This window comes from Prionailurus viverrinus, chromosome A3 (assembly GCF_022837055.1).
Source record: "Prionailurus viverrinus isolate Anna chromosome A3, UM_Priviv_1.0, whole genome shotgun sequence".
Classification (NCBI taxonomy): domain Eukaryota; kingdom Metazoa; phylum Chordata; class Mammalia; order Carnivora; family Felidae; genus Prionailurus; species Prionailurus viverrinus.
In genome coordinates this window covers 50,557,716-50,583,182 of record NC_062563.1, presented here as the reverse complement: position 1 = coordinate 50,583,182, position 25,467 = coordinate 50,557,716, and the positions used below count along the sequence as shown (strand labels likewise).

The following is a 25,467-nucleotide window of genomic DNA, read 5'->3' as shown; positions in this document are numbered from 1 at the left end:
CTTATTTTTCTACTTTGCAAACTTCTGTTTTTATATTTATTTCCTTAGTCAAGTTTTTTAGAACCTGTTTTGTTGTTTCTTTTCATGTTTCTTACACTGAAATTAAATTCATTTATTTTCCTTCTTGTCTTTGTCAAAATACTGCTAAGTTCATAAAATATCCTCTGAATGTCATTTGATTTCTGTATGTTGTAATATTGATTTTTATTTCTGCTTTCAGCTAAGAATTACTTCATTGTATGTGTTAAATATCTAGATGGCTAAGTTTCTTATAACGTTTTTGTTTCTGCATTGTGGTCAATGTCACATATATAACTTCTGTTTTTCAAATTCATAGTTTATTTTTGACATCAAGTACCTAATGAAGACTTTTGAATTTTCATATATGTTTTTTAAATTTTTTAAATATATTTAAATTTTAGTTAATATACAGTACAATATTGATTTCAGGAGTAGTATTCAATGATTCATCACTTACACATAACATGCAGTGCTCATCATAACAAGTGCCCTCCTTAAAACCTGTAAAGAATTAGGGACACCTGGGTGGCTTAGTTGGTTGAGCATCCGACTTCAGCTCAGGTCAGGATCTCACAACTTGTGAATTCAAGCCCCGTGTCAGGCTCTGTGCTGACAGCTCAGAGCCTGGAGCCTGTTTCAGATTCTGTGTCTCCCTCTCTCTGCCCCTTCCCTGCTCATGTTCTGTCTCTCTCTGCTGTCAAAAATGAATAAACATTAAAAAAAATTTTTTAATCTGTAAAGAATTTATCAAACTCAGCACCCAAAAACCAAACAACCCAATTAAGAAATGGGTCTTCTTCTAAAGAAGACATCCAGATGGCAAATACACACATAAAAAGATGCTCAACATCACTCATCATCAGGGAAATACCTATCAAAACTACATTGAGATACTACCTCACTCTGGTCAGAGTGGCTAAAATTAACAACTTGGGAAACAACAGATGTTGCGCAGGATGTAGGGAGAGGGGAACCCTCTTGCACTGTTGGTAGGAATGCAAACTGGTGTGGCCACTCTGGAAAACAGTAAGAAGGTTCATCAAAAAATTAAAAATAGAATTGGGGCGCCTGGGTGGCTCAGTTGATTGAATGTCTGACTTCGGCTCAGATCATGATCTCGCAGTTTGTGAGTTCAAGCCCCGTGTCGGGCTCTGTGCTGATAGCTCAGAGCCTGGACCCTGCTTCAGATTCTGTGTCTCCCTCTCTCTGTCCCTTCCCCCCCTCATGCTCTGTTTCTAACTCTCAAAATTGAATAAATGTTAAAAAAAATTTTTTTTAAATAGAACTACCCTAGGACCCAGCAATTGCACTATTAGGTATTTATCCAAAGGATACAAAAATACAGATTCAAAGGGGTACACACACCCCAATGTTTATAGCACATTATCAACAATAGCCAAACTATGGTGAGAGCCCAAATGTCCATCGACTGATGAATGGATAAAGAAGATGTGAACAAATATTGTTAAAATGTCAATACTACCCAAAGTAATCTACATATTCAATGCAATCCCTATCAAAGTAACACCAGCATTCTTCACAGAGCTAGAACAAATAATCCTAAAATTTGTATGGAACCAGAAAAGACACTGAATAGCCAAAGCAATCTTGGAGAAGAAAACCAAAGCAGGAGGCATCACAATCCCAGACTTCAAGCTATACTACAAAGCTGTAATCATCAAGACAGTATGGTACTGGCACAAGAACAGACACTCATCAATGGAACAGAATAGAGAACCCAGAAATGGAGCCACAAACGTATGGCCAGCTAATCTTTGACAAAGAGGATAGAATATCCAATGGAACACAGACAGTCTAGTCTCCCTAGCAAGTGGTGCTGGGGAAACTGGACAGCGACATGTAGAAAAATGAACCTGAACCACTTTCTTACACCATACACAAAAATAAACTCAAAATGGATGAAAGACCTCAATGTAAGACAGGAAGCCATCAAAATCTTCAAGGAAAGGGGCCCCTGGGTGGCTCAGTTGGTTAAGCATCTGACCTCAGCTCAGGTCATGATCTTGCCATCTGTGAGTTCGGGCCTCACATCGGGCTTTGTGCTGACAGCTCACAGCCTGAAGCCTGTTTCAGATTCTGTCTCCCTCTCTCTCTGCCCCTCCCCGCTCATGCTCTGTCTCTGAAAAACTGAATAAACCTTAAAAAATTTTTTAAAACATCCTCAAGGAGAAAGCAGGCAAAACTGCTTTGATCTGACCCACAGCAACTTCTTACTCAACACGTCTCCAGAGGCAAGGGAAGCAAAAGCAAAAATGAACTACTGGGACCTCATCAAAATAAAAACCTTCTGCACAGCGAAGGAAACAATCAGCAAAACTAAAAGGCAACTGACAGAATGGGAGAGATATTTGCAAATGACATATCAGATAAAGGGTTAGTATCCAAAATCTATAAAGAACTTATCAAACTAAACACCCCAAAAACAAATAATCCAGCAAAGAAATGGGCAAAAGACATGAATAGACACTTCTCCAAAGAAGACATCCAAATGGCCAACCGACACCTGAAAAAATGCTCAACATCACTCATCATCAGGGAAACACAAATCAAAACCACAATGAGATACCACCTTACACCTGTCAGAATGGCTAACATTAACAACTCAGGCAACAACAGATGTTGGCGAGGATGCGGAGAAAGAGGATCTCTTTTGCATTGTTGGTGGCAATGCAAGCTTGTGCGGCTACTCTGGAAAACAGCATGGAGGTTCCTCAAAAAACTAAAAATAGAACTACCCTATGACCCAGCAATTGCACTACTAGGCATTTATCCAAGGGATACAGGTGTGCTGTTTCGAAGGGCCACATGCACCCCAATGTTTATGGCAACACTATCAACAATAGCCAAAGTATGGAAAGAGCCCCAATGCCCATCGATGGATGAATGGACAAAGAAGATGTGGTATATATATACAATGGAGTATTACTCGGCAGTAAAAAGAATGAAATCTTGCCATTTGCAACTATGTGGATGGAACTGGAGGGTATTATGCTAAGTGAAATTAGTCAGTCAGAGAAAGACAAAAATCATGACTTCACTCATATGAGGACTTTAAGAGACAAAACATATGAACATAAGGGAAAGGAAACAAAAATAATATAAAAACAGGGAGGGGGACAAAAGAGATTCATAAATATGGAGAACAAATTGAGGGTTACTGGAGGAGTGGTGGGAGGGGGGATGGGCTAAATGGGTAAGGGGCATTAAGAAATCTACTCCTGAAATCATCGTTTCACTATATGCTAACTAATTTGGATGTAAATTTTTTTAAAAACTAAATAAAAAAACAAATAATCCAGTGAAGAAATGGGCAGAAGACATGAATAGACGCTTCTCTAAAGAAGACATCCAGATGGCCAACAGGCACATGAAAAGATGCTCAACGTTGCTCCTCCTCAGGGAAATACAAATCAAAATCACACTGAGATATCACCTCACGCCAGTCAGAGTGGCTAAAATGAACAAATCAGGAGACTATAGATGCCTGAGAGGTTGTGGAGAAATGGAAACACTCTTGCACTGTTGGTGGGAATGCAAACAGGTGCAGCCACTCTGGAAAACAGTGTGGAGGTTCCTCAAAAAATTAAAACTAGATCTACCCTATGACCCAGAAATAGCACTGCTAGGAATTTACCCAAGGGATACAGCAGTGCTGATGCATAGGGGCACTTGTACCCCAATGTTTATAGCAGCACTTTCAACAAAAGCCAAATTATGGAAACAGCCTAAATGTCCATCAACTGATGAATGGATAAAGCAATTGTGGTTTATATACACAATGGAATACTACTTGGCAATGAGAAAGAATGAAATATGGCCTTTTGTAGCAACATGGATAGAACTGGAGAGTGTTATGCTAAGTGAAATACGTCATAGATAGAAAGACAGATACCATATGTGTTCACTCTTATGTGGATCCTGAGAAACTTAACAAAAGACCATGGGGGAGGGGAAGGAAAAAAAAGGGAGGGAGGGAGCCAAATCATAAGAGATTCCTAAAAACTTAGAATAAACTGAGGGTTGATGGGTGGGAGGGAGGGGAAAGTGGGTGATGGGTATTGAGGAGGGCACCTGTTGGGATGAGTACTGGGTGTTGTATAATGTAAACTTTTAATTTTTTTAACGTTTATTTATTTTTGAGACAGAGAGAGACAGAGCATGAACGGGGGAGGGGCAGAGAGAGAGGAAGACACAGAATCGGAAGCAGGCTCCAGGCTCTGAGCCATCAGCCCAGAGCCCGATGCGGGGCTCGAACCCAGACCGTGAGATCATGACCTGAGCTGAAGTCGGACGCTTAACCGACTGAGCCACCCAGGTGCCCCTAGTAAACTTTAAATAAATAAAGTAAACTTTATTTAAAAGAAAACTTTTAGGGTACCTGGGTGGATCAGTCAGTTAAGCATCTGACTTTGGTCATGATCTCATGGTTTGTGAGTTCGAGCCCCACATCAGGCTCTCTGCTCTCAGCACAGATCCTGCTTCAGATTCTGTCTCCTCCCTCTCTCCACCCCTCCCCCATTCCCTCTCTCTCTCTGTCTCTGTGTCTCTCTCTCTCTCAAAAATAAACATTAAAAAAAAGTTTTAGAAATGGAGGGAAAGGTTGCAGAACAATGTGAATGCACTTAATACCACAGAACTTTATTCTCAAAAATGGTTAAAATGGTAAGTTTAGTTATATATATTTTAATTAAACAGTCATTTTCATCCTACTTGATAAGTGTTTTTTGAGATCCTAGACTGAGCCCTGGGGATTCAGTAATTAAAGGTCGACCTCTTTGCATGGAACAAGTAAACAAACAGATAAATTACAGTGTGTTAAATGCTGTAAGGTCACCTAACCCCCAGTTTGTACTAATGAGGAGCAGTTAGGAAAGACTCCATAGCTACTGCAGTCCAGGTTCAGATTTGAAGGAGGAGGAAGTAGTCAACTGAAGGGATGAAGGGAAAAGGAAGCATCCCTAGCTGTGAGTATCATATGTGGGCATAACAAGCAAGAATTGAAGTAGTGAAGTGCCAAGAAAGTCGGTGTGGTTGCAGATTTAAGGACTGAGAAGTGGGGATGGTGGGAAGAGTTGCCAGATAGAGATGGTGATATTCGGCAGGAGCATAAAATGTTTCTTAAGTCAGGTTACGGTTTGGGTCACATCATCACTGAGTTTTCAGTGGCAGGTGACAGCTCATTTGGTTTAGTCTATATTGGGAAGCAGATGGGTAAGCACAAGCCACACATACTAGAAGTTTAATACACAACTTGAGAGGCAAGTTCTTGTAAATCACAATTATCTGGCATGAGAAGGTACTGTGCTTGTATGTTTCTTAGACTTTTCTCCCAACTATATACTCTGAAAGTTTAGCTTTTCCCAACTCCCACTTTTTTAACCTCTCCCCCTATGTACTTTCCAGTTTGCTCCATCTCTGCCCACAGCAGGTAAGGTGGAGGAAGAGAAGATGAAATGGATCTAGTCATCAGACCCTGGTCTGGATTGAGGGGGGCTAGCAAAGCTGCCATTAATTCATTTAAATATATATACACCTATTGAGGACCTACTATATGCTTTCTAGAGTGCTAGTCTCTGAGGATACACTGGTGAGTTAAACTGACATAGGTCTTGGGATGCCTGGGTGGCTCAGTCGGTGGAGCATCCAACTTCGGCTCAGGTCATGATCTCATGGCTCGTGGGTTCGAGCCCTGCGTCGGGCTCTGTGCTGACAGCTCGGACCCTGGAGCCTTGTTCAAATTGTGCCTCCCTCTCTCTCTGCCCCAATCCACTTGCATTCTGTCTCTGTATCTCTCAAAAATAAATAAACATTTAAAAAAAATTTTTTTAACTGACATAGGTCTCTGCCCTCATAGGTTTGACTGTCCAATGGGACAGAAATAGAATCATAAATCATCCTGGATGGCTATAAAGAGATACATACATTCCCACTTTCACTTTCTGGGGTTTCAGTTACCCATGGTCAACCAAGTTACCCATAGTCAACCAGTCTGAAAGCAGGTGATTCTTCCTCTAATGTATTATCAGGCCAATAGTAGCCTAAGTGTACATCACAACACCTGTATCTTTCACTTCATTTCATCACATGGCCATTTTGTCATATCATCACAAGAAGGGTGAGGAAGGTACAGTAAGAGATCTTGAGAGACAGACTACATTTATGTATTCCTTAACAGTATATTCTTATAATTATTCTATTTTATTATTAGCTATTGTTATTAATCTCTTACTGTGCTTAATTTATAAATTAAACTTTATCCTAAGTATGTATGTATAGGAAAAAACATACTGTATATATGGTTCAGTATTATCCATGATTTCAGGCATCCACCGGGGGTCTTGGAACATATCCCCATTGATAAGAGAAAACGAACTGTCACTGTAAAAAAAAGTTGCTGCTTCCTCCTAGTAGGGGAATAGAACCTGGGATCCTAGAATAGGCACTGGACTTGAGAGGCTAAGACAAACTGCTCACCAGGAGGAGCTCTGTGCAGCACATGGAGACCCCTGAAGGACAAGGCCAGGACACTTGATGTGCTGAGAGAGGGAAAGGAATGAGGCTACAGAAGTGTAGGACCTGGCTTACCACAGGCAGTGGAACCTCCTCTCTTATCAAGGGTATCATTGTTTCAAAGTGAAGAATGACAAACCTTGCTGGTCTCTGGGACACACTGGCCGTTTTGCTGTGCACAGGATTTTGGCCATGGATGTAAAAGAGTCAAATTCTGTTTTTCACAATCAGACAAATAAATATTTGACTTAGATCCAACTAACCAACAATAACAAAATAAGAGGAAAGTCTAGTAAAAGATAACATAGGTTAAGGATTTAACGTATCCTTGATCAATTTTAATGATTAAGAAAATATACAGAATTGGAATTAATCTAAAGAATCAATAAAATTAACCTGAAGAATTAATCTAAAGAATCAAGTGAATAGTACTGAATAGTTTCAGTACTGCAACTCCAAGCTTTAAGATAACAATTCTGTATTTACTATGAAAAGACAAACACTTATATTTCTGTCGTTGTCCCCTGAATGATTTAGTATAAGAAGCACAGGATTGTAGAATTGCAAATATACATAAACCCTGGAGAAGTGTGTGTGTGTGTGTGTGTGTGTGTGTGTGTGTGTGTGCGCTCAACTGCACACACCTGAATAACAGCTACCACTATTCTGATAATACTTTGGTAGCATGTTGGTAAACTGTTAACTGGAGTGTGCCCTCTGCTGATAGGATAGGTACCATGAAGGCAGAGAATGGCTATTGGATTTAGTAAGGTGAAGATTGCTAGTAACTTGGCAAGAGTAGCTGTGATTGAGAGGCTGACTGGAGTGGATTCAAAAGATGGGAAAATCTTGATGATGCATTAGGAAGAACTGCTGAAAAGATTTCCCTAACTAGGGTTGGGGATGTAGGGAACAACTGAAAGGCATTTAAGGGTATCAGGCAAAGTGGATGGATACAACTAATGACAGCTAGATGTAGTGGGAAACTGTGATTCTCTTCCAGTTGCTTCTATTTTATTGCTATCAACCTAGCAATGTCCCTTTCTGAGAAAACTTCCAACAAGAAGGCAAACCTCTCTTCTGAGATCATGGAGTTTAATGAACTTGTATACAGGAGATGGGAAGGAAGGGCCTGACAGTTTCCTGAAGGTAAGAAAGGCCAGGACCAACACTGGGCAGCAGCAATGGCACAACAGTGTTGTGCCACTACACACAGTGTAGAACGCAGAAGAAGAAATGTTAGTTTAGTTTCCATTTTATGTGTTACTACATCAAGTCTCACAATTACCCACTTTTTTACTTAGAACTTGGAGTCCACAAATAACACCTCCTCTAGTTACTAGTGTTAAACTTGTCAAGCTGACCAACTTTAAGTACTGTACCTGAGGCCCACCTATGAGGAGCCTGTAAATCTATCTTAAATGCTATAGGAAAACTCAGTGGTTCACAAATATTAACTAAAACATCCTAAAGACTTGAGACATCTAATTAGAAGGAATTAAAGTACTGTTTCTGACCATCACCTCCCTTTAAGTAGCAAAGGTGGACAGGTCATGGAATGACTTTAGACTACTTGTCAGGAAGAGAAACCTGTCAAAAACCCAACCCCTTAAAAGGATTACACAGACTACTATATGCCCTCTGAGTTTGGATTTGGATTTGTGACTCAGTCAACAAACTATGCACATGAGAAAAGGAAAACACACACACACACACACCTGCTTCAATCCTCTAAGCTTCATGTACCCTATAAGCCATTTTATGCTTAATTTATTCTGACATCTCAGACAACTAAAAAAGGTTAACTCCAATTAAGTAATTATAACTTTAGTGATTGTTAATCTAAATGACCAAAATTGTTAGACTCGCCATGCCCATCAACAGGGTAACCGGTCATGTTTTTGAAGAATAAATATCTTTGTTTTCAACAGTAGCAAAGAGAGGTTAACTCTAAAATTCTGCTTAAAACATACAGAAACTGTAATATGCCAGTGCAGAAGAAAAAACTATTAACATAAAGATAAGACAACTGACCTAATTCTACTGAACACCAGCAGCCCAACTGTTAATCATGTATCTCAGGGGTGGGCAAATTTGATCTACAAAGTGCCAGACAGTAAATGGCTGTGCAGGCCATATGGTCTCAGGTATAACTAGTCAACTCTGCTTGCAGGGCAAAAGCAGCAAAAGACTATATATAAATAAATGGTTGCGTCCCAATGAAACCATTTACGGGCACTAAAGTTTGCATTTCACATAATTCCCACGTGTCATGAATACTCCTTTTTTGATTTCTTCCAATCACTTTTAGAAATGTAAAAAAAATCTCTGATCAGAGATCCAACAAAATTCTGGTGGCAGATTTTGCCTGCAGCCCTATCCTACCTGATAGACAATTTCTGGTCATTAATGATGACCATATTATCTACATTTCGGTAAAGTTACCCCACAGAGACAATTTAGAAGATTTGAGATTAATTTCAATATCTTTGTTCTGCTAAGAGTAGAAAGCAGTTGTTACTGCCCTTCTAGAGGTTAATAAACTGTTTAGATACCTCAGCCCCTTGCCATACCTGAAAACTATCCATTTATGAAGTACCCAAAAGCCTGGAAATGCAACGGGAAAAGCAATCAAAGTGGACAAAACAGCAGACACTACTGAACCCTCGGTCTTTCACGTACAGCCATCAAACAGGGGTCTCAAGGAATCCAAACTACATCTTTCAAAAATGTACTGGTGAGGGCTCCAGTTCTAACATGGTTACTGGACTCTAGTAGGGTAAATATCACACCTCTGCACCCCCTTCGCATTCCTGCTACTGACGTGACCTGTCCCGTAACCGCAGACTCAGGGTACTAGACACACGCACTCACATCCCGACTTGGAGTTAGCAAACCACCAGCGAAGTTTCGGAATCGCCCGCAGCTCCCCATGCGATAACCCCCCACCCCGTCTAAACGGAAAAGCCACTGCTACTCGGACTCCTTCTCAGGCGGCACGTGGCACAGAAAACCTCCCCAGGGCAGTTATGATATCACCAGGAGGGCAACATGAAAACAGAGATAAGCAGAAAGAGGCTACGAAGGAAACTGCGCCACTAATCTTCCTCACTCTGAAGCTATTCAGATACGACCCGCCCGCTGACAGTGGCACGTTTCGGTCGCTACCAACAGACCGCGATTCCGGACTCTCGCGGTATCTCGCTGTCTCAGACACTCCACTATTGAGACATCTCGCGGGAGTCCCGCCCGCTGCAAGGAATGGTCAGGTGACCTCACGGCTCCGCCCACGTCTTCCGTGCCCGCCGTCCCTCTTCACGCATGCGCGGGTGGCGGTGGCAGAGGCGGAGTTGGAACGGTACGCGCGCGGTTGGCGGAATGGTCTTGAACCAGGTACGGGCCGTTTTCTTTGATCTGGACAACACGCTCATCGACACGGCCGGGGCGAGTAGAAAAGGCATGTTGGAGGTAACGTCCCGACTCCCGCGGCCCTCCTCCGGGCAGGGTCAATGCGCCCACCCTGTATCACGCGCTTTCCTGTCCCCTTGGTGTCTTCCCACCCCTGACCTTTCCAGTGCTATCTCCGCCGAAACCGCACCGGGGCCAGGTCATCCCAGAGGCACTGGCTTCTCGTCCTTTGAGGCCCCTGGCCCCATGTCGGAAGGATCGGGAAAGAAAGACGAGTGGGCAGGGGGTGCTGGCTGGTGCTGCTGCCTTCCCTCACTCCCAGCCCCTTGGGTTACCTCCCTGGCTACGCCCAGGTTCTGGGACGCTGGGTTCTTGAAATTGTTTCCAGTGCTCTGGGACGTGAAAGGATGTCATTAAAACTGCCACGGTGGCAGAGTCGCCCACAAACATGGACGTTCATACCACACTTGGAGACACCTGGCTTCTGGCTTCTTGCCAGGGCAGGTTCGGACCAGCTAGGCGCCATCCTCTCCGCGGTTGACCTCGGGGAGGGTCGTACCCGCACTGAGTGGTCTTCGATGGATCTTTGAGGACACCCAAGAAGTTACGCAACTGTCAGTGACGAGTCTGGACTTAATTGACTCCAGAGAATTTTCTCCGCAGGAATTCACCTCCAGTCTCCCTGCTGTGGGTGTGACCCTTAGATATCTGAGGTGACACCCAAACTCCGTGCTTCACAGAGCATTCCTTTCATGAGGCATTGCTCAGCAGCATCCTCTCCATACCCACAAATGTGTCAGACCTTTCCCATGCTTTTCAAGCCCTCTTAATCCCCCTTTTCTTTCTAATGCCTTCAGCTCTAAGGAGAAAACCAAGAGTGATCAGATGTGAAAAACCCACTTTCAAAAGCTAATCCTTCCAACCCTGAGTGTTCCAATCTCTTTAGTCTTCATTAGTTAGGTTTTAACTCCCTGGATCTTCATCCTCTTTGTTGGTGCATTCCACTCCTGAATATTCAGGTCTGTCCCACACTTAAAAACATTAAAAAGAATGCCTCCCTTGAATCCTTCTCTCTTCACTAGATGTTACCTATCTCAGTTGACGACCATGTTTTTCAAAAGAAATCTATATACATTATCTCCACATTTTATTTATTACTAAATCTCTTGACATACAGTTTCTGTCTTGCTAATGAAATAGACTTGCCAGGTCATTAGGTACCTCCCAAATTGCCAGAATCAATGGACATTTTAAGTCTGTCTTAATGACTTTACTGAGGCATTCCACACTATTGACTATCCTTTTTATCTTTATACCCTTTACCTTGACCTCAGGGGCATATTTTGTGTTCTTGGCAGGTCAGACCCAGTATATTGCAATTAAATTCTTGGTTTAGGCCAAATAATGCTATAGGCCAAGAGTTCGTGCTTTGAAATCAGGCATTTGGTAAGTGAAATAAGTCAGAGAAAGACAAATATATGTTTTCACTCATATGTGGAATTTGAGAAACTTAACAGAAGACAAAGGCGGAAGGAAAGGGGAAAAAATAGTTTCAAACAGAGAGGGAGGAAACCCATAAGAGACTCCGAAACAGAGAACAAACTGATGGTTTATTGGGGGGAGCAGAAAATGGGTGATGGTCATTGAAGAGGGCACTTGGGATGAACACTGGGTATTGTATGTAAGTGATGAATCATGGGAATCTACTCCTGAAGCCAAGAGCATACCATATATACTGTATGTTAGCTAACTTGACAATAAATTATGTTTAAAATAAATAAATAATAAAATTAGACATTTGAGTTTCAATCACAGCTCTCCCAGTACCTAGCTGAAAGTACCTGAACAAGTTATGTAACCACTCTAAATCTTAAATTCTTATTTTAAAATTTGAATAATGATCTTAGTCCTCAGTATCCTTACCAGGTTTAATTTAAACCTGGAAATTACATGCCATCCAATGTTCACTTGATGAATTATACCATCCACCCTGTCACCTAGACTATTGCTGTGGTGGTGTCTCCAAGTTCACTATGTCCAGTTCATCCTTCACATTCCTGCCACAGTGAAATTTCTGAACAAAAGTCAGATTCTATTTCTCCCTAGTCTTTATACCCTCCCTTATACCAGCACTGTATTTTGTTCAAGATATACTTATCAAAGGATATTAACAAGTTTTGTAACTCAGATGCCTACAACTTAATAGCTTCTTAAGAGGGAACAAACTGTTGTAGTCATTCATTTGATGCATGGTAAATATTGAATAAATGATGGATGGATGGATGGATGGATGGATGGATAAATAAAAATCCAGGTTTCCAGACTTGGTTCAGTTGCCACCTCCTTTATAAACATTCAATCAAATGAGCAGAGTTTGTGTGTGCTTTTGACTATAAAAGGAATGCTTTATCACATAAGAATACAGCATCATCCATAAATGTTGGCCTGTTCAGAAGTAATATGTCAGCTTTCATAAATACTCTATTGAAAGGAGAAGGGGAGGAAAGGTCTTAGCCATTGCCTTGGGCTTGGGGAGAAGGAGCCATTTCCCTTTCTGGGAAAGTTCTTTCTTTCCACCCTCTTCAGGCCTGTCCGTGTCACTACCCAAGAGGAAGCTGTCCACAGGAAATTGCAGTTTCTCAGTGAACAGAGCAGAAAAGATTTCTGCATTTGTGAGTTTACTCTCTAGTGGGGATGACTGTGAACATAATACATCAGATGTATATTTATTTATAAGTATGTTCAGAAAAGTGGAGGGGAGAATGAATTGTAATTTTAAATAGGTTGGTCAGATAGGTCACATAGAATAAATGATGTTTGAGGAAAGACTTGAGCTAAAATAGCACAAGAGCTGCTTGAATTGGTAGACTCTATGCAGGCAGTCCTATTTTGTGAGCATGTATTTTTTATTTTTTTTTATTAAAAATTGTTTTTGTTTACTTTGAAAGAGAGAGAGAGAGAGCTGGGGAGGGGCAGAGAGAGAAAGAGAGAATCCCAAGCAGGCTCCACGCTGCCAGTGTGGAGCCCTTCCTGCATGGGTCTCGAACCCATGAACTATGAGATCATAACCTGAGCCGAACTCCAGAGTCAGAGGCTCAACCGACTGAGCCACTCAGGTGCCCTTGTGAGCATATATTCTTAACTCCGTTTTATTTGGAATTCAGCCACTTCATATACTATCATAGTATTGTAAAGTGTTATATAGTTCCCACTCTATCCCTCAGAAAGTGTTTAAATTGCAATCACAATCAGCTAAAAGCTAGTAGTGATGATACTAACTTTAATTCTGGGTCCAGAAAGCAGGAGTAGGATAGAGTCTTCTTTTTGTATTGGTTAAGATGAGTCTTAGAGTTTTGAACTAGAAGTTTGAGTTTATCTTATGACATCAAATTGATCCCCCTCCCCCTTTACTGTCTTAGGGCTCCTTTCTTCATGCCCCTAAGTACTTAGTGGGCTTAACTGTGCGCAGAATCCTTTTCAGGCCAGCCTTACCCCTTGCATAAAATGTCATCACACTTCCAAGTTGGAGATCGTTTTACTCTTCATTTTCTCAGTTGGGGCATTAAGATTGTGTACTAATTCAACTTAGGTGTTTTTGTTTTATTGAAATATAGTTGACACAATGTTAACATTAGTTTCAGGTATAAAATCTAGTGATTCAATAGGTGTTATTTCTGTTTTAAGTAATATTAATGTATAAATGACTGATAAACTTTTCCCCTAATGTGTTAATGTTAAAATGCTACTTGTGATCCCAAGTGAATCTGTAATTACCTGCTGTGTGGAAAAAAAAAAAAAAAAAAAAAAGGAAAAGTTAATTCAGAGGATATACTTGGAAGAAATTGCAAAACTTGAAAGTGGTATTCTATACCTTTAGAAGACTCCACTTTAAGGTAAGCTAATTCTGCTTTTTAAGAGCCCTGAGAACATAAGAAATGAATTGGCAATTGCAGTAACAGGAAATGGAATGTTTATGGGGAGCTTTCAGTTTGCTAACTATGAGCTAGCTCCTATTTAAGCTCAAGAACTATGGACTTCTAGGGGCCTGTGTTCTTTTATTGTGTAGCAATAGGGTTGCTAAAACTTAGTGGCCTTCCATCATAGCTCAAGAGTAATTCAACTGACATTGTTAGAAAAGATGGTGACATTAGTGTGAAAGCTGAAGAAGCTTGGTTTGTTCATTGAAATTAAACTTTGCCTTCATCTAAAATTCTTAGGATTGGTATATTTTTTTTGGACTAATAAGACTTTTCTTAACTCTTGCATTTTTTGATGAACAAAAATAGCCTGAACAATATTTCCTTTTCTTTTTTATTTTTATTTTTTAATTTACATCCAAGTTAGTTAGCATATACTGCAACAATGATTTCAGGAATAGATTCCTTAATGCCCCTTTCCCATTTAGCCTGTCTCCCCTCCTTCAACCCCTCCAGCAAGCCTCTATTTGTTCTGTATAGTTAAGAGTCTCTTCTGTTTTGTTCCCCTCCCTATTTTTGTATTATTTTTGCTTCCCTTACCTTGTGTTCATCTGTCCTCATATGAGTAAAGTCACGTGCTATTTGTCTTTCTCTGACTAATTTCACATAGCATAATACCCTTTACTTCCATCCACGTAGTTGCAGATGATAAGATTTCATTATTTTTGATTGCTGAGTAACACTGCATTGTATATATGTACCATTTCTTCATTATCCATTCATCATTCAATGGACATTTGGGCTCTTTCCATACTTTGGCTATTGTGTAGTGCTGCTGTAAACATTGGGATGCATGTGCCCCTCCCTTGGATAAATACCTAGTAGTGCAATTGCTGGGTTGTAGGGTAGTTCTATTTTTAATTTTTTGAGGAACCTCCATATTGTTTTCCAGAGTGGCTGCACCAGTTTGCATTCCCACCAGCAGTGCAAAAGAGATCCTTTTTCTCTGCATCCTCACCAACATCTGTTGTTGCCTGAGTTGTGAATGTTAGCCATTCTGACTAGGTGTGAGGTGGTATTTCATTGTGGTTTTGATTAGTATTTCCCTGATGATGAGTGATGTTGAGCATTTTTTCAGGTGTCTGTTGGCCATCTGGATGTCTTCTTTGGAGAAGTGTCTATTCATGTCTTTTGCCCACTTCTTCACTGGCTTACTTGTTTTTGTTTTTTTTTTAATTTTTTTAATGTTTTATGTATTCTTGAGAGAGAGAGAGAGAGAGAGAGAGAGAGAGCGCACAATTGGGGGGGGAGGGGGAGAGCGAAAGAGGGACACAGAATCGGAAGCAGGCTCCAGGCTTTGAGCTGTCAGCACAGAGCCTGACATGGGGCTCGAGCTCACAAGCCGTGAAATCATGACCTGAGCTGAAGTCGGACGCTTTACCGACTGAGCCACCCAGGCGCCCCTGGATTATTTATTTTTGGGGTGTTGAGTTTGATAAGTTCTTTATAGATTTTGGATACTACCCTTTATCTGCTATGTTGTTTGCAAATATCTTCTCCCATTCCGTCACTTGCCTTTTAGTTGATTGTTTCCTTCACTGTGCAGAAGCTTTTTATTTTGATGAAGTCCCAAGAATTCATTTTTGCTTTTGTTTCCCTTGCCTCTGGAGACTTGTTAAATAAGAAGTTGCTCCAGCTGAAGTCAAAGAGGTTTTTGCCTGCTTTCTCTTCGAGGATTTTAATGCCTTCCTGTCTTACATTGAGGTCTTTCATCCATTTTGAGTTTATTTTTGTGTATGATGTAAGAAAGTGGTCCAGGTTCATTTTTCTCCATGTGACTGTCCAGTTTTCCCAGCACCACTTGCTGAAGACACTGTCTTTATTCCATTGGATATTCTTTCCTACTTTGTCAATTATTAGTTGGCCATATATTCGTTGGTCCATCTCTGGATTTTCTATTCTGTTCCATTGATCTGAGTGTCTGTTTTTGTGCCAGTACCATGCTGTCTTGATGATTACAGCTTTGTAATACAACTTGAAGGCCGAGATTGTGAAACCTCCAGCTTTGGTTTTCTTTTCCAAGATTGCTTTGGCTATTCAGGGTCTTTTCTGATTGCATACAAATTTTAGGATTGTTTGTTCTAGCTCTGTGAAGAATGCTGGTGTTATTTTGATAGGGATTGCAGTGAATATGTAGATTGCTTTGGGTAGTACAGACTTTTTAACAATGTTTGTTCTTCCTATCCAGGAGCATGGGATGTTTTTCCATTTTTTTGTGTGTTCTATTTCTTTCATAAGTTTTCAGTAGTTTTCACTGTATAGATTTTTCACCTCTTTGGTTAGATTTATTCATAGGTATTTTATGGGTTTTGTTGCAATTGTAAATGGGATCAACTCCTTGATTCTCTTTCTGTTGCTTCTTTATTGGTGTATAGGAATGCAACCAATTTCTGTGCATTGATTTTATATCCTGCCACTTTGCTGAATTCATGGATAAGTTCTAGCAGTTTTTTGGTGGAAGCTTTTGGCTTTTCCATGTAGAGTATCATGTCATCTGTGAAGAGTGAAAGTTTGACCTCCTTCTGGCTGATTTGGATGCATTTTGCTTCTTTGTGTTGTCTGATTGATGAGGCTATGTTGAGTAACAGTGGTGAGAGTGGACATCCCTGTCTTGTTCCTGATATTAAGGGGAAAGCTCTCATTTTTTCCCCATTGAGGAGGATATTAGCGGTGGGTCTATCATACATGGCTTTTATGATCTTGAGGTATGATCCTTCTATCCCTACTTTCTTGATGGTTTGTATTAAGAAAGGATGCTGTATTTTGTCAAATGCTTTCTCTGCATCTATTGAGAGGATCATGTGGTTCTTGTATTTTCTTTTATTCATGTGATGTATCACATTGGTTGTTTTGTGGGTATTGAACCAGCCCTGCATCCCCAGTATAAATCCCACTTGGTCGTGGTGAATAATTTTTTTAATGTATTGGATCTGGTTGACAAGTATCTTGTTGAGTATTTTTGCATCCATGTTCATCAGGGAAATTGGTCTATAGTTCTCCTTTTTAATAGGGTCTCTGTCTGGTTTTGGAATCAAGGTAATGCTGGCTTCATAGAAAGAGTTTAGAAGTTTTCCTTCCATTTCTATTTTTTGGAACACCTTCAAGAGAATAGGTGTTAACTCTTCCTTAAATGTTTGGTAAAATTCCCGTGGAAAGCCGTCTGGCCCTGGACTCTTGTTTTGGGGGAGACTTTTGTTTACTAGTTCTATTTCTTTACTGGTTATGGGTCTGTTCAAATTTTCTGTTCCTGTTTCAGTTTTAGTAGTTTATATGTTTCTAGGAATTTATCCATTTCTTCCAGATTGCCCATTTTATTGGCGTATAATTGCTCATAATATTCTCTTATTATTGTTTGTATTTCTGCTGTGTTGATTGTGATCTCACCTCTTTCATTCTTGGTTTTATTTATTTGGGTCCTTTCCTTTTTCTTTTTGAAACAAACTGGCTAGGGGTTTATCAATTTTGTTAAATCTTTCAAAGAACCAGCTTCTGGTTTCATTGATCTGTTCTACTCTTTCATTTTGGGTTTGATAGCATTAATTTCTGCTCTAATCTTTATTATTTCCTGTCTTCTGCTGGTTTGGGGTTTTATTTGCTGTTCTTTTTCCAGCTCTGTAAGGTGTAAGGTTAGGTTGTGTATCTGAGACCTTTCTTCCTTCCTAGGAAGGCCTGAATTGCTATATACTTCCCTCTTATGACCGCTTTTGCTGCATGCCAGAGGTTTGGGGCTCTGGTGTTATCATTTTAATTGGCTTCCGTGTACTTTTTAATTTCCTCTTTAACTTGGTTAGCCCATTCGTTCTTCAGTAAGATGTTCTTTTGTCTCCAAGTATTGGTTACCTTTCCACATTTTTTCTTGTAGTTGATTTTGAGTTTCATAGTATTGTGGTCTGAAAATATGCACGTATGATCTCGATCTTTTTGCACTTGCTGAGGGCTGATTTCTGTCCCAGTATGTGGTCTATTCGGGAGAACATTCCATGTGCACTGGAGAAGAATGTATATTCTGCTGCTTTAGGATGAAATGTTCTGAATATATCTGTTAAGTCCATCTGGTCCAGTGTGTCACTCAAAGCCATTGTTTCCTTGTTGATTTTTTTTTTTTAACGTTTATTTATTTTTGAGACAGAAAGAGACAGATCGTGAACGGGGGAGGGTCAGAGAGAGAGGGAGACACAGAATCTGAAACAGGCTCCAGGCTCTGAGCTGTCAGCACAGAGCCTGATGCGAGGCTCGAACTCGCGGACCGCAAGATCATGACCTGAGCCAAAGTCAGACGCCCAACCGACTGAGCCACCCAGGCACCCCTCCTTGTTGATTTTTTGATTAGATGATCATTGCTGTGAGTGGGGTGTTAAAGTCTCCTACTATCATGGTATTACTATCGATGAGTTTCTTTATGTTTGTAATTTATTTGGGTGTTTCCACATTTGGCACATAAATGTTTACAATTGTTAGGTCTTCTTGGTGGATAGACCCCTTGATTTTGATATAATGCCCTTCTGCATCTCTTGATACAGTCTTTATTTTAAAGTCTAGATTGTCTGATATAAGTATGGCTACTCTGGCTTTCTTTTGTCAACCATTAGCATGATAGATTGTTCTCTATCCCCTTATTTTCAATCTGAAGGTGTCTTTAGGTCTAAAGTGGGTCTCTTGTAAACAGCATATAGATGGATCTTGTTTTCTTTTCCATTCTGTTACCCTGTGTCTTTTGATTGTAACATTGAGTCCATTGACATTTAGAGTGGATACTGAAAGATACGAATTTATTGCCATTATGATGCTTGTAGAGTTGGAGTTTCTGGTGGTGTTCACTGGTCCTTTCGATTCTTTGTTGCTTTTGGTGTGTATACACACACACGCACACATGCACATACACAGAGAGAGAGAGAGAGAGAGAGAGAGAGAGAGAGAGAGAGATGTTTCTTCCCTCAAAGAATCCCCCTTAAAATTTCCTGCAGGGCTAGTTTAGTGGCCACAAACTCCTTTAATTTTTGTTTGGGAAACTTTTTATCTCTCCTATTTTGAATGACAGGCTTGCTTGATAAAGAATCCTTGGCTGCATATTTTTCTGATTCAGTACATTGAATATATCCTGCCACTCCATTCTGGCCTGCTAAGTTTCTGTGGATAGATCTGCTGCAAACCTGATCTGTCTTCCCTTGTAGGTTAAGGGCTTTTTTCCCTTGCTGCTTTCATGATTCTTTCCTTACCTGAGTATTTTGTGAAGTTGACTATGATATGCCTTGTTGATGGTCAGTTTTTGTTGAATCTAATAGGAGTCCTCTGTGCTTCCTGGATTTTGATGTCTGTGTCTTTCCCCAGATTAGGAATGTTCTCAGCTATGATTTGCTCACATAACCCTTCTGCCCCTTTTTCTCTTTCTTCATCTTCTGGGACCCCTATGATTCTGATGTTGTTCCTTTTTAATGAGTCATTGATTTTTCTAATTCTTAAATCATGCTCTTTTGCTTAATCTCCCTCTTTTTTCTTCTTCATTATTCTCCATAAATTTGTCCTCTATATCGCTGATTCGCTGCTCTGCCTCATCCAACCTTGCTGCCATGGCATACATTCGAGATTGCAGCTCAGTTATAGCATTGTTTATTTCATCCTGACTAGCTTTTACTTCTTTTATCTCTGGAGAAAGGGATTCTAATCTATTTTCAACCCCAGCAAGTATTATTGTCGTGATTCTAAATTTTGGTTCAGACATCTTGCTTGTATCATTGTTGATTAAGTCCGGGGGTGTCATTTCTTCCTGTTCTTTTTTTTTTTTTTTTTTTTTTTTTTGGATGAATTCCTTTGTTTCATCATTTTGAAGGAAGAAAAGGAATTAATAAGGTAAAAAAATTGAAATTAAAAAATTAAAACCAACACACACACACATAAAATCAAATATATGATGCTAGATTCTAGGTTTGTTTTTCTGGTTATTGAAAGGAGCTTGACAGATTAAAGAAAAAAGGGAAAGATAATAAAAGGAAAAAAAAGGAAAATGTTTGAAAACTTGAAAAATGAATACAATGAAATAGAATAAAATGAAATGATGGAAGTAAAATCGAATTTGAAAATTTTCAAAAAGTGAAAAAAAATAGAAAAAATTTAAAGAGATATTTTTAACAAAAATTGAAAATGAGAATGTTTTCTCTTTCTGTATTGAACAATAAGAAAAGAAAAAAAAATTGAATGGACCAGTGAACAGACCGAAATACGATTGAAATTACATCGATTTCCGCTAGAAGTTCAACTATGAAGAACTTTATAGTCTGTAAAGTAAGCAGGCAGAGAGATTTGTGGTGTTCCTGAAGAGCAAGGTTGGCCCAGTTGGGTGGGGCTTAGTGTAATGTCTCCATTCTCCACTAGATGGCGCTTCTTAGCTTACTGGGGTGGATTGTTGTGGCACGTGTAGCGGTGTATGCACCTGCGCAGGAGGGGTAAAATGGTATCACCCAGCTCCCTAGTCTCTAGTATCAGAATTCTGTTCTCCCCAATCAGCAATCAGGCACCTGTCCTTTGTCTCCAGTCCGTCCATTCCCGCTTTTACACTGTCTGTGACCAAACTGTCAGGTTGCCAGGCCAGCATCTCCCTCCTGAGTTTTATCTTAGATGCGGCTGTGTTTTGCATCTCACTTCTGAGGGACTGTGGCTTTGACCTGTTATGACTCTATAGAGGAGAGTCTTACCGAGCAATGGCCTGGTACCCACCTGCCCCCAGTAATATTTGCAGAACTATGCTCCTGCCTTTGCCCAAAGACTGTGGTTGGGTGCCTACCCACCCCAGAAAATTTTCACAATCATGTAGCAGCAGTGTTTCAGGGATTATGGTAAATCACAACACACATCTGGCACCCAGGTTCCCACTTAATGTCCTTGTTCCAGCACCAGCAAATGTGGTTGTTCTTCAGGATCCTCTGGGACCTTTGCCTGTGGGGTGGCCACACTGCCTCTACCAAATGTCCTCCCAGCAGGGAAACCACCTCTCCCCGTGTGGGCCAAGGACCTCACTTTCTACCCCTGGTGATTTGCCTTTCTCACCAGAGCACCACCAGGTATCTAGCTGTGGAGTTTCAGGCTCTGTGCTCCCCCTGTTTATAGAGTCTTAATGGAATTTAAACCCTCTCCTTTCTCCTTTCTCCCTTTTTTTGTTAAGTCCCTTGCTAACTCTTTCTTTTCTCTCTAGCTACTTTCGGGCAGGGAGGGGTTGCTCTCCTCCCATCTCCGTCCTCTCTCCACAAGCAAAACAGCTCCCTGCCCTCTGCAGCTTCTCTCTCCCCCAGTTCACCTCTCTGCGCAACGTGCCTGCTGAGTTCTGTGGTTCAGGTTGTGCAAATTGTGTTAATCCTCAGATTAGTTTTCTAGGTGTGCAGGATGGTTTAGTTTTGATATGGCTGTATTTTAGGGATGAGAGACGCCAAAAAAACTTCCATGCTATTCCGCCATCTTGCCCTTTGCACTATTTCCTTTGCTTTTGATGTGAATCTTATACTCTGAAGGAAGAATGATGTGTTTATTAATCTCTTTCCCCTTTTCAGTAGGTGAATTGTGAATTCAGTCTTGTGAGTAGCATACTACTTGTTTCCGATATAGTTTAGGGCAACACATTTAAACTTGTTTGACCACTTTGGTCCAACAACAGATAACTTTTGTTCCCAGTTATGTGCCTTGCACTCATCATTCAAAGATCCAAAAATGTCTTGGTGTTGTCATCTTTCCCCAGATGTCCCTAAGACAGGGACTTCAGATGCAGGTAATCCATTTGGGAGGTGATCCTTGGAAGTACTCTAGGAGAGTGGTGGAATCATACAAAGAAGGAAAGTTTAAATGAGCAGGTTACTGGTGTGAACAGCTAGGGAACTCTGGGACACAGCATGAAGAGAACATGCTTCCATTGTCCTTTCCAAGGGACAAGAAAGCAGAGATATTTATCTACCATTTTCTGCCCCTCATTGGTTGAGGCCTTTTCCCAGGGTACCACTTCCACCCTAGCCTATGTGCATGGGTGCTCCTGTGGTCAAATAAAGCTCTTAAACAGAGAAGTCTACCTAATCACAGTATGAAGGTATAGGCATTATGGAATACTGCATACCAAGGGGATTTGGGTAGCCTCTGCCCAGCCTGAGATTGAAGGCCTTTCACAAACAGTTGCAAATAGCCTCTCCAGCCCCATATCTTACTATCCTCCCTCACACGCCTTGAATTTCATCTTGAACTCTGCTTCTCACCTTTCCCAGTTCTCAAAATTCTAAGCTCTGCATCTTTGTTCATGCTCTTCTTTCTGTCTAGAATGATTTTATCCTCCCATGCCCATCTTATTGGCTTGTTAACACCTTGGTTTAAATGTTATCTTCTCTGCCAAGCCTTATCCAATAACCCTGTGGAATGACTTGCTTCTTGAATTTTATTTCCATTGTTATTTACATGACTGTCATGGCACTCAAGCCAGCATTTATGGTGGTTACATACCTGCTTATTTTCCCCACCAGATCATGTCATAAGGACAACAGATCCAGTCTCTACTGCCTAATACAATAGTGTAAAGGCAAGCATGTGTGCTTTGGAAGTAAGCAAGTTTGGATTTAAATCCCAACTTGGGCAAGTTACTTAACAGTTCTGAACTTCCATTTCTTCATTTCAAAAACGCTTGCAGAGTTGTGGAAAAGGTTAGAAATGATGTATGTGAGCATTGGGTCTTAGTAAATGTTAGAAGACAGGCCAAATAGAAAAGAATCTAATGCAATAAAAGCTAAGATAAAAAGATGTGGAACATTGGGGCACCTGGGTGGCTCAGTCGGTTGAGCGTCCGACTTCAGCTCAGGTCACGATCTCACGGTCCGTGAGTTCAAGCCCCGCGTCGGGCTCTGGGCTGATGGCTCAGAGCCTGGAGCCTGCTTCCGATTCTGTGTCTCCCTCTCTCTCTGCCCCTCCCCCATTCATGCTCTGTCTCTCTCTGTCTCAAAAATAAATAAACGTTAAAAAAAAATAAAAAATTTAAAAGATGTGGAACATGAGCGAGAGCATGTAATTCTAATGGGGGATTCAGAACCAGTGTAACAGAGTGTGACTCGGAACTTGTTGAAGATTTTTATCTGGAGAACTAGGTTTGGACAAAGCACTGGGTCATTAAATGGCTGAAATCACAGAACATGCTTGATTACATTAGAACTGAATATATGTTTCTAAAAGAACAGAATTAGGTTCCATTTTGTATGGTGGTCAATTTAGGCCTTCACAACATAAAAAGGACATAGATAAGAAAAGGTTGGATGAACCAGCATTATTATTGGAAGAGTCTAAATAATGGTTTTGAGGATTTAAAATGTTTTTACTGAATATAAATATAAGTTTTCTTTCTATTTCTTCATAACCAGAATAAAAGATGGCGGACTGCCAAATGAAGGGTTGTTATGAGCTATCTGTGAAGACACTTCTTAGAATAGAAATCGGTTAAATATATGAATGAGTTCTGTAGAGAGAGGTTGGGAGATCTTCACTCTGGTATTCTCTATATTTTTATATTCCTACTACAAATGGTGTGCTAATAGAGCTGCCTTAAAGCAGACATATGGAGTTAGAATCTCTGCTCTGAGATTATAGGAGTGTGGCTTCTCAGGGCATGACTATTAAAGACCTGAAGTGTGCTAATAGACCTATTTTCTTTTATTTAGGTGATAAAGCTCTTACAATCAAAATACCATTACAAAGAAGAAGCTAAAACCATCTGTGACAAAGTGCAAGTTAAACTCAGCAAGGAATGTTTTCATCCTTCCAGTACTTGCATTACTGATCTCAGGACTTTACATTGGGAAGAAGCAATCCAGGAAACGAAGGGTGGTGCAGCCAATAGGATATTGGCTGAAGAATGTTATTTCCTGTGGAAATCTACACGTTTACAGCATATGATACTAGCAGAAGATGTCAAAGCCATGCTCACTGAACTTCGAAAGGAGGTCCGCCTACTTTTACTGACAAATGGAGACTGCCAGACCCAAAGGGAGAAGATCGAGGCTTGTGCCTGCCAGTCCTATTTTGATGCTATCGTTGTAGGTGGAGAGCAGAAAGAAGAGAAACCATCACCTTCCATATTTTATTACTGCTGTAGTCTCCTTGGAGTACAGCCTGGGGACTGTGTGATGGTTGGTGACACACTAGAAACTGATATACAAGGAGGTCTTAATGCAGGGCTAAAAGCAACAGTCTGGATAAATAAAAATGGAATAATGCCACTGAAGTCATCCCCCATGCCACATTATATAATTTCTTCTGTGCTAGAGTTACCTGCTGTCTTACAAAGTATAGACTGCACAGTCAATATGTCAGCTTAAAGCACATAAAAGGACATGATTATGTATTTTAGGGTAAAATTACAGGGTTTGAACTAAGAAAAGTTAAGGCATTCCATATATTATGACCCAGTTCTAAGAATAATTTTACTTATGATTCAGTGGCCAGCCAACCATTGACTGGTATTTATATCTGGAAATCCAGAGTACATTAATTAATACAAGTTATTTTTAGTAGGATAATCCAGAAAACTTGAGGAAATATATTATTTGTTAAATCTGTAACTTGAGGTTTTTAAAGAATTATTTTATTAATCTTTTAATATCTTGGATCCATGAAGATACCAGGCAAGATAGCTTATACTGGATTCACAAATACAGGTTTTATGTTCTGTCTTAAAAATAGATATATTTTAGGGGCGCCTGGATGGCTCAGTCGATTAAGTGTCTGATTTTGGCCCAGGTCATGATCTCATGGTTTGTGGGTTCAAGCCCCACGTTGGGTTCTTAGCTGACAGCTCAGAGCCTGGAGCCTGCTTCGGATTCTGTCTCCCTCTCTCTCTGCCCCTCCCCGACTTGTGTTCTGTCTCTCTCTCAAAAATAAACATTAATTAAAAATAAAAATTTTAAAAAAAGATATATTTTAAAAATAGATATTCCAGAAAAGATATATTAGAGATTTATTAGAATAATCAGATCTGGTTAATAGTAAATAGTACTAAGTCACATGCCAATTAAGGTATTCCGTAGTGAAATTATTTTGCATATTTTTTTTAAACATATGCCATATTTTTGCCTACTTTGAATTACATTCTTTTATGAATCTAATTTTTCTGCATGACCTTTTTCTGGGGGTTGCGGGGAGTACAATTTTCCTATGGTGTATACACAACAGATTCCTCCAGTAAAAAAGCTGTTAAAATCAGCATGTGGTGCTCCTTCTCTGACATTTTCACATCTTTCCAGAGTGTACTTATAGGTTCTTATTGTCTTTACCTCTTACAGAAGTATTTTTACAATCTTTTCCCAGGTACACAGTGGGTTAAAGGGACTAGGCTGTCTTGCTGAGGATAAGTACAAACCACAGGGTACCAAGTCATTTTCCTTCTGTGGATACTTCAGAGGGGGATTGCCTTGGTGCAGCCTAACCACGCAGCTCTCCCATGAATTCTTTACTGGCCTGAACAGTTTCACCCATATGATGAAATCTAAGAGAAAATTATGTTTTGCTATAAGATATTTCC

The 25,467-nt window shown here is 40.3% G+C and overlaps 1 protein-coding gene across 2 annotated transcripts; it reads left to right on the top strand.

Moving 5' to 3' along the window:
• The first annotated feature begins 9,866 nt into the window (after positions 1-9,866).
• Positions 9,867-24,741, top strand: NANP (N-acetylneuraminic acid phosphatase). 2 transcript variants are annotated; one of them, XM_047854473.1, is made up of 2 exons: positions 9,867-9,945; positions 23,609-24,741. In XM_047854473.1, the coding sequence occupies exons 1-2, from the start codon at positions 9,874-9,876 to the stop codon at positions 24,263-24,265; spliced, it is 729 nt and encodes a 242-aa protein (XP_047710429.1). In that variant the 5' UTR covers positions 9,867-9,873; the 3' UTR covers positions 24,266-24,741. The 2 variants fall into 2 exon arrangements, with proteins under 2 accessions (XP_047710429.1, XP_047710428.1); XM_047854472.1 differs by having other exon boundaries at positions 9,870-10,020.
• Positions 24,742-25,467: the final 726 nt, after the last annotated feature.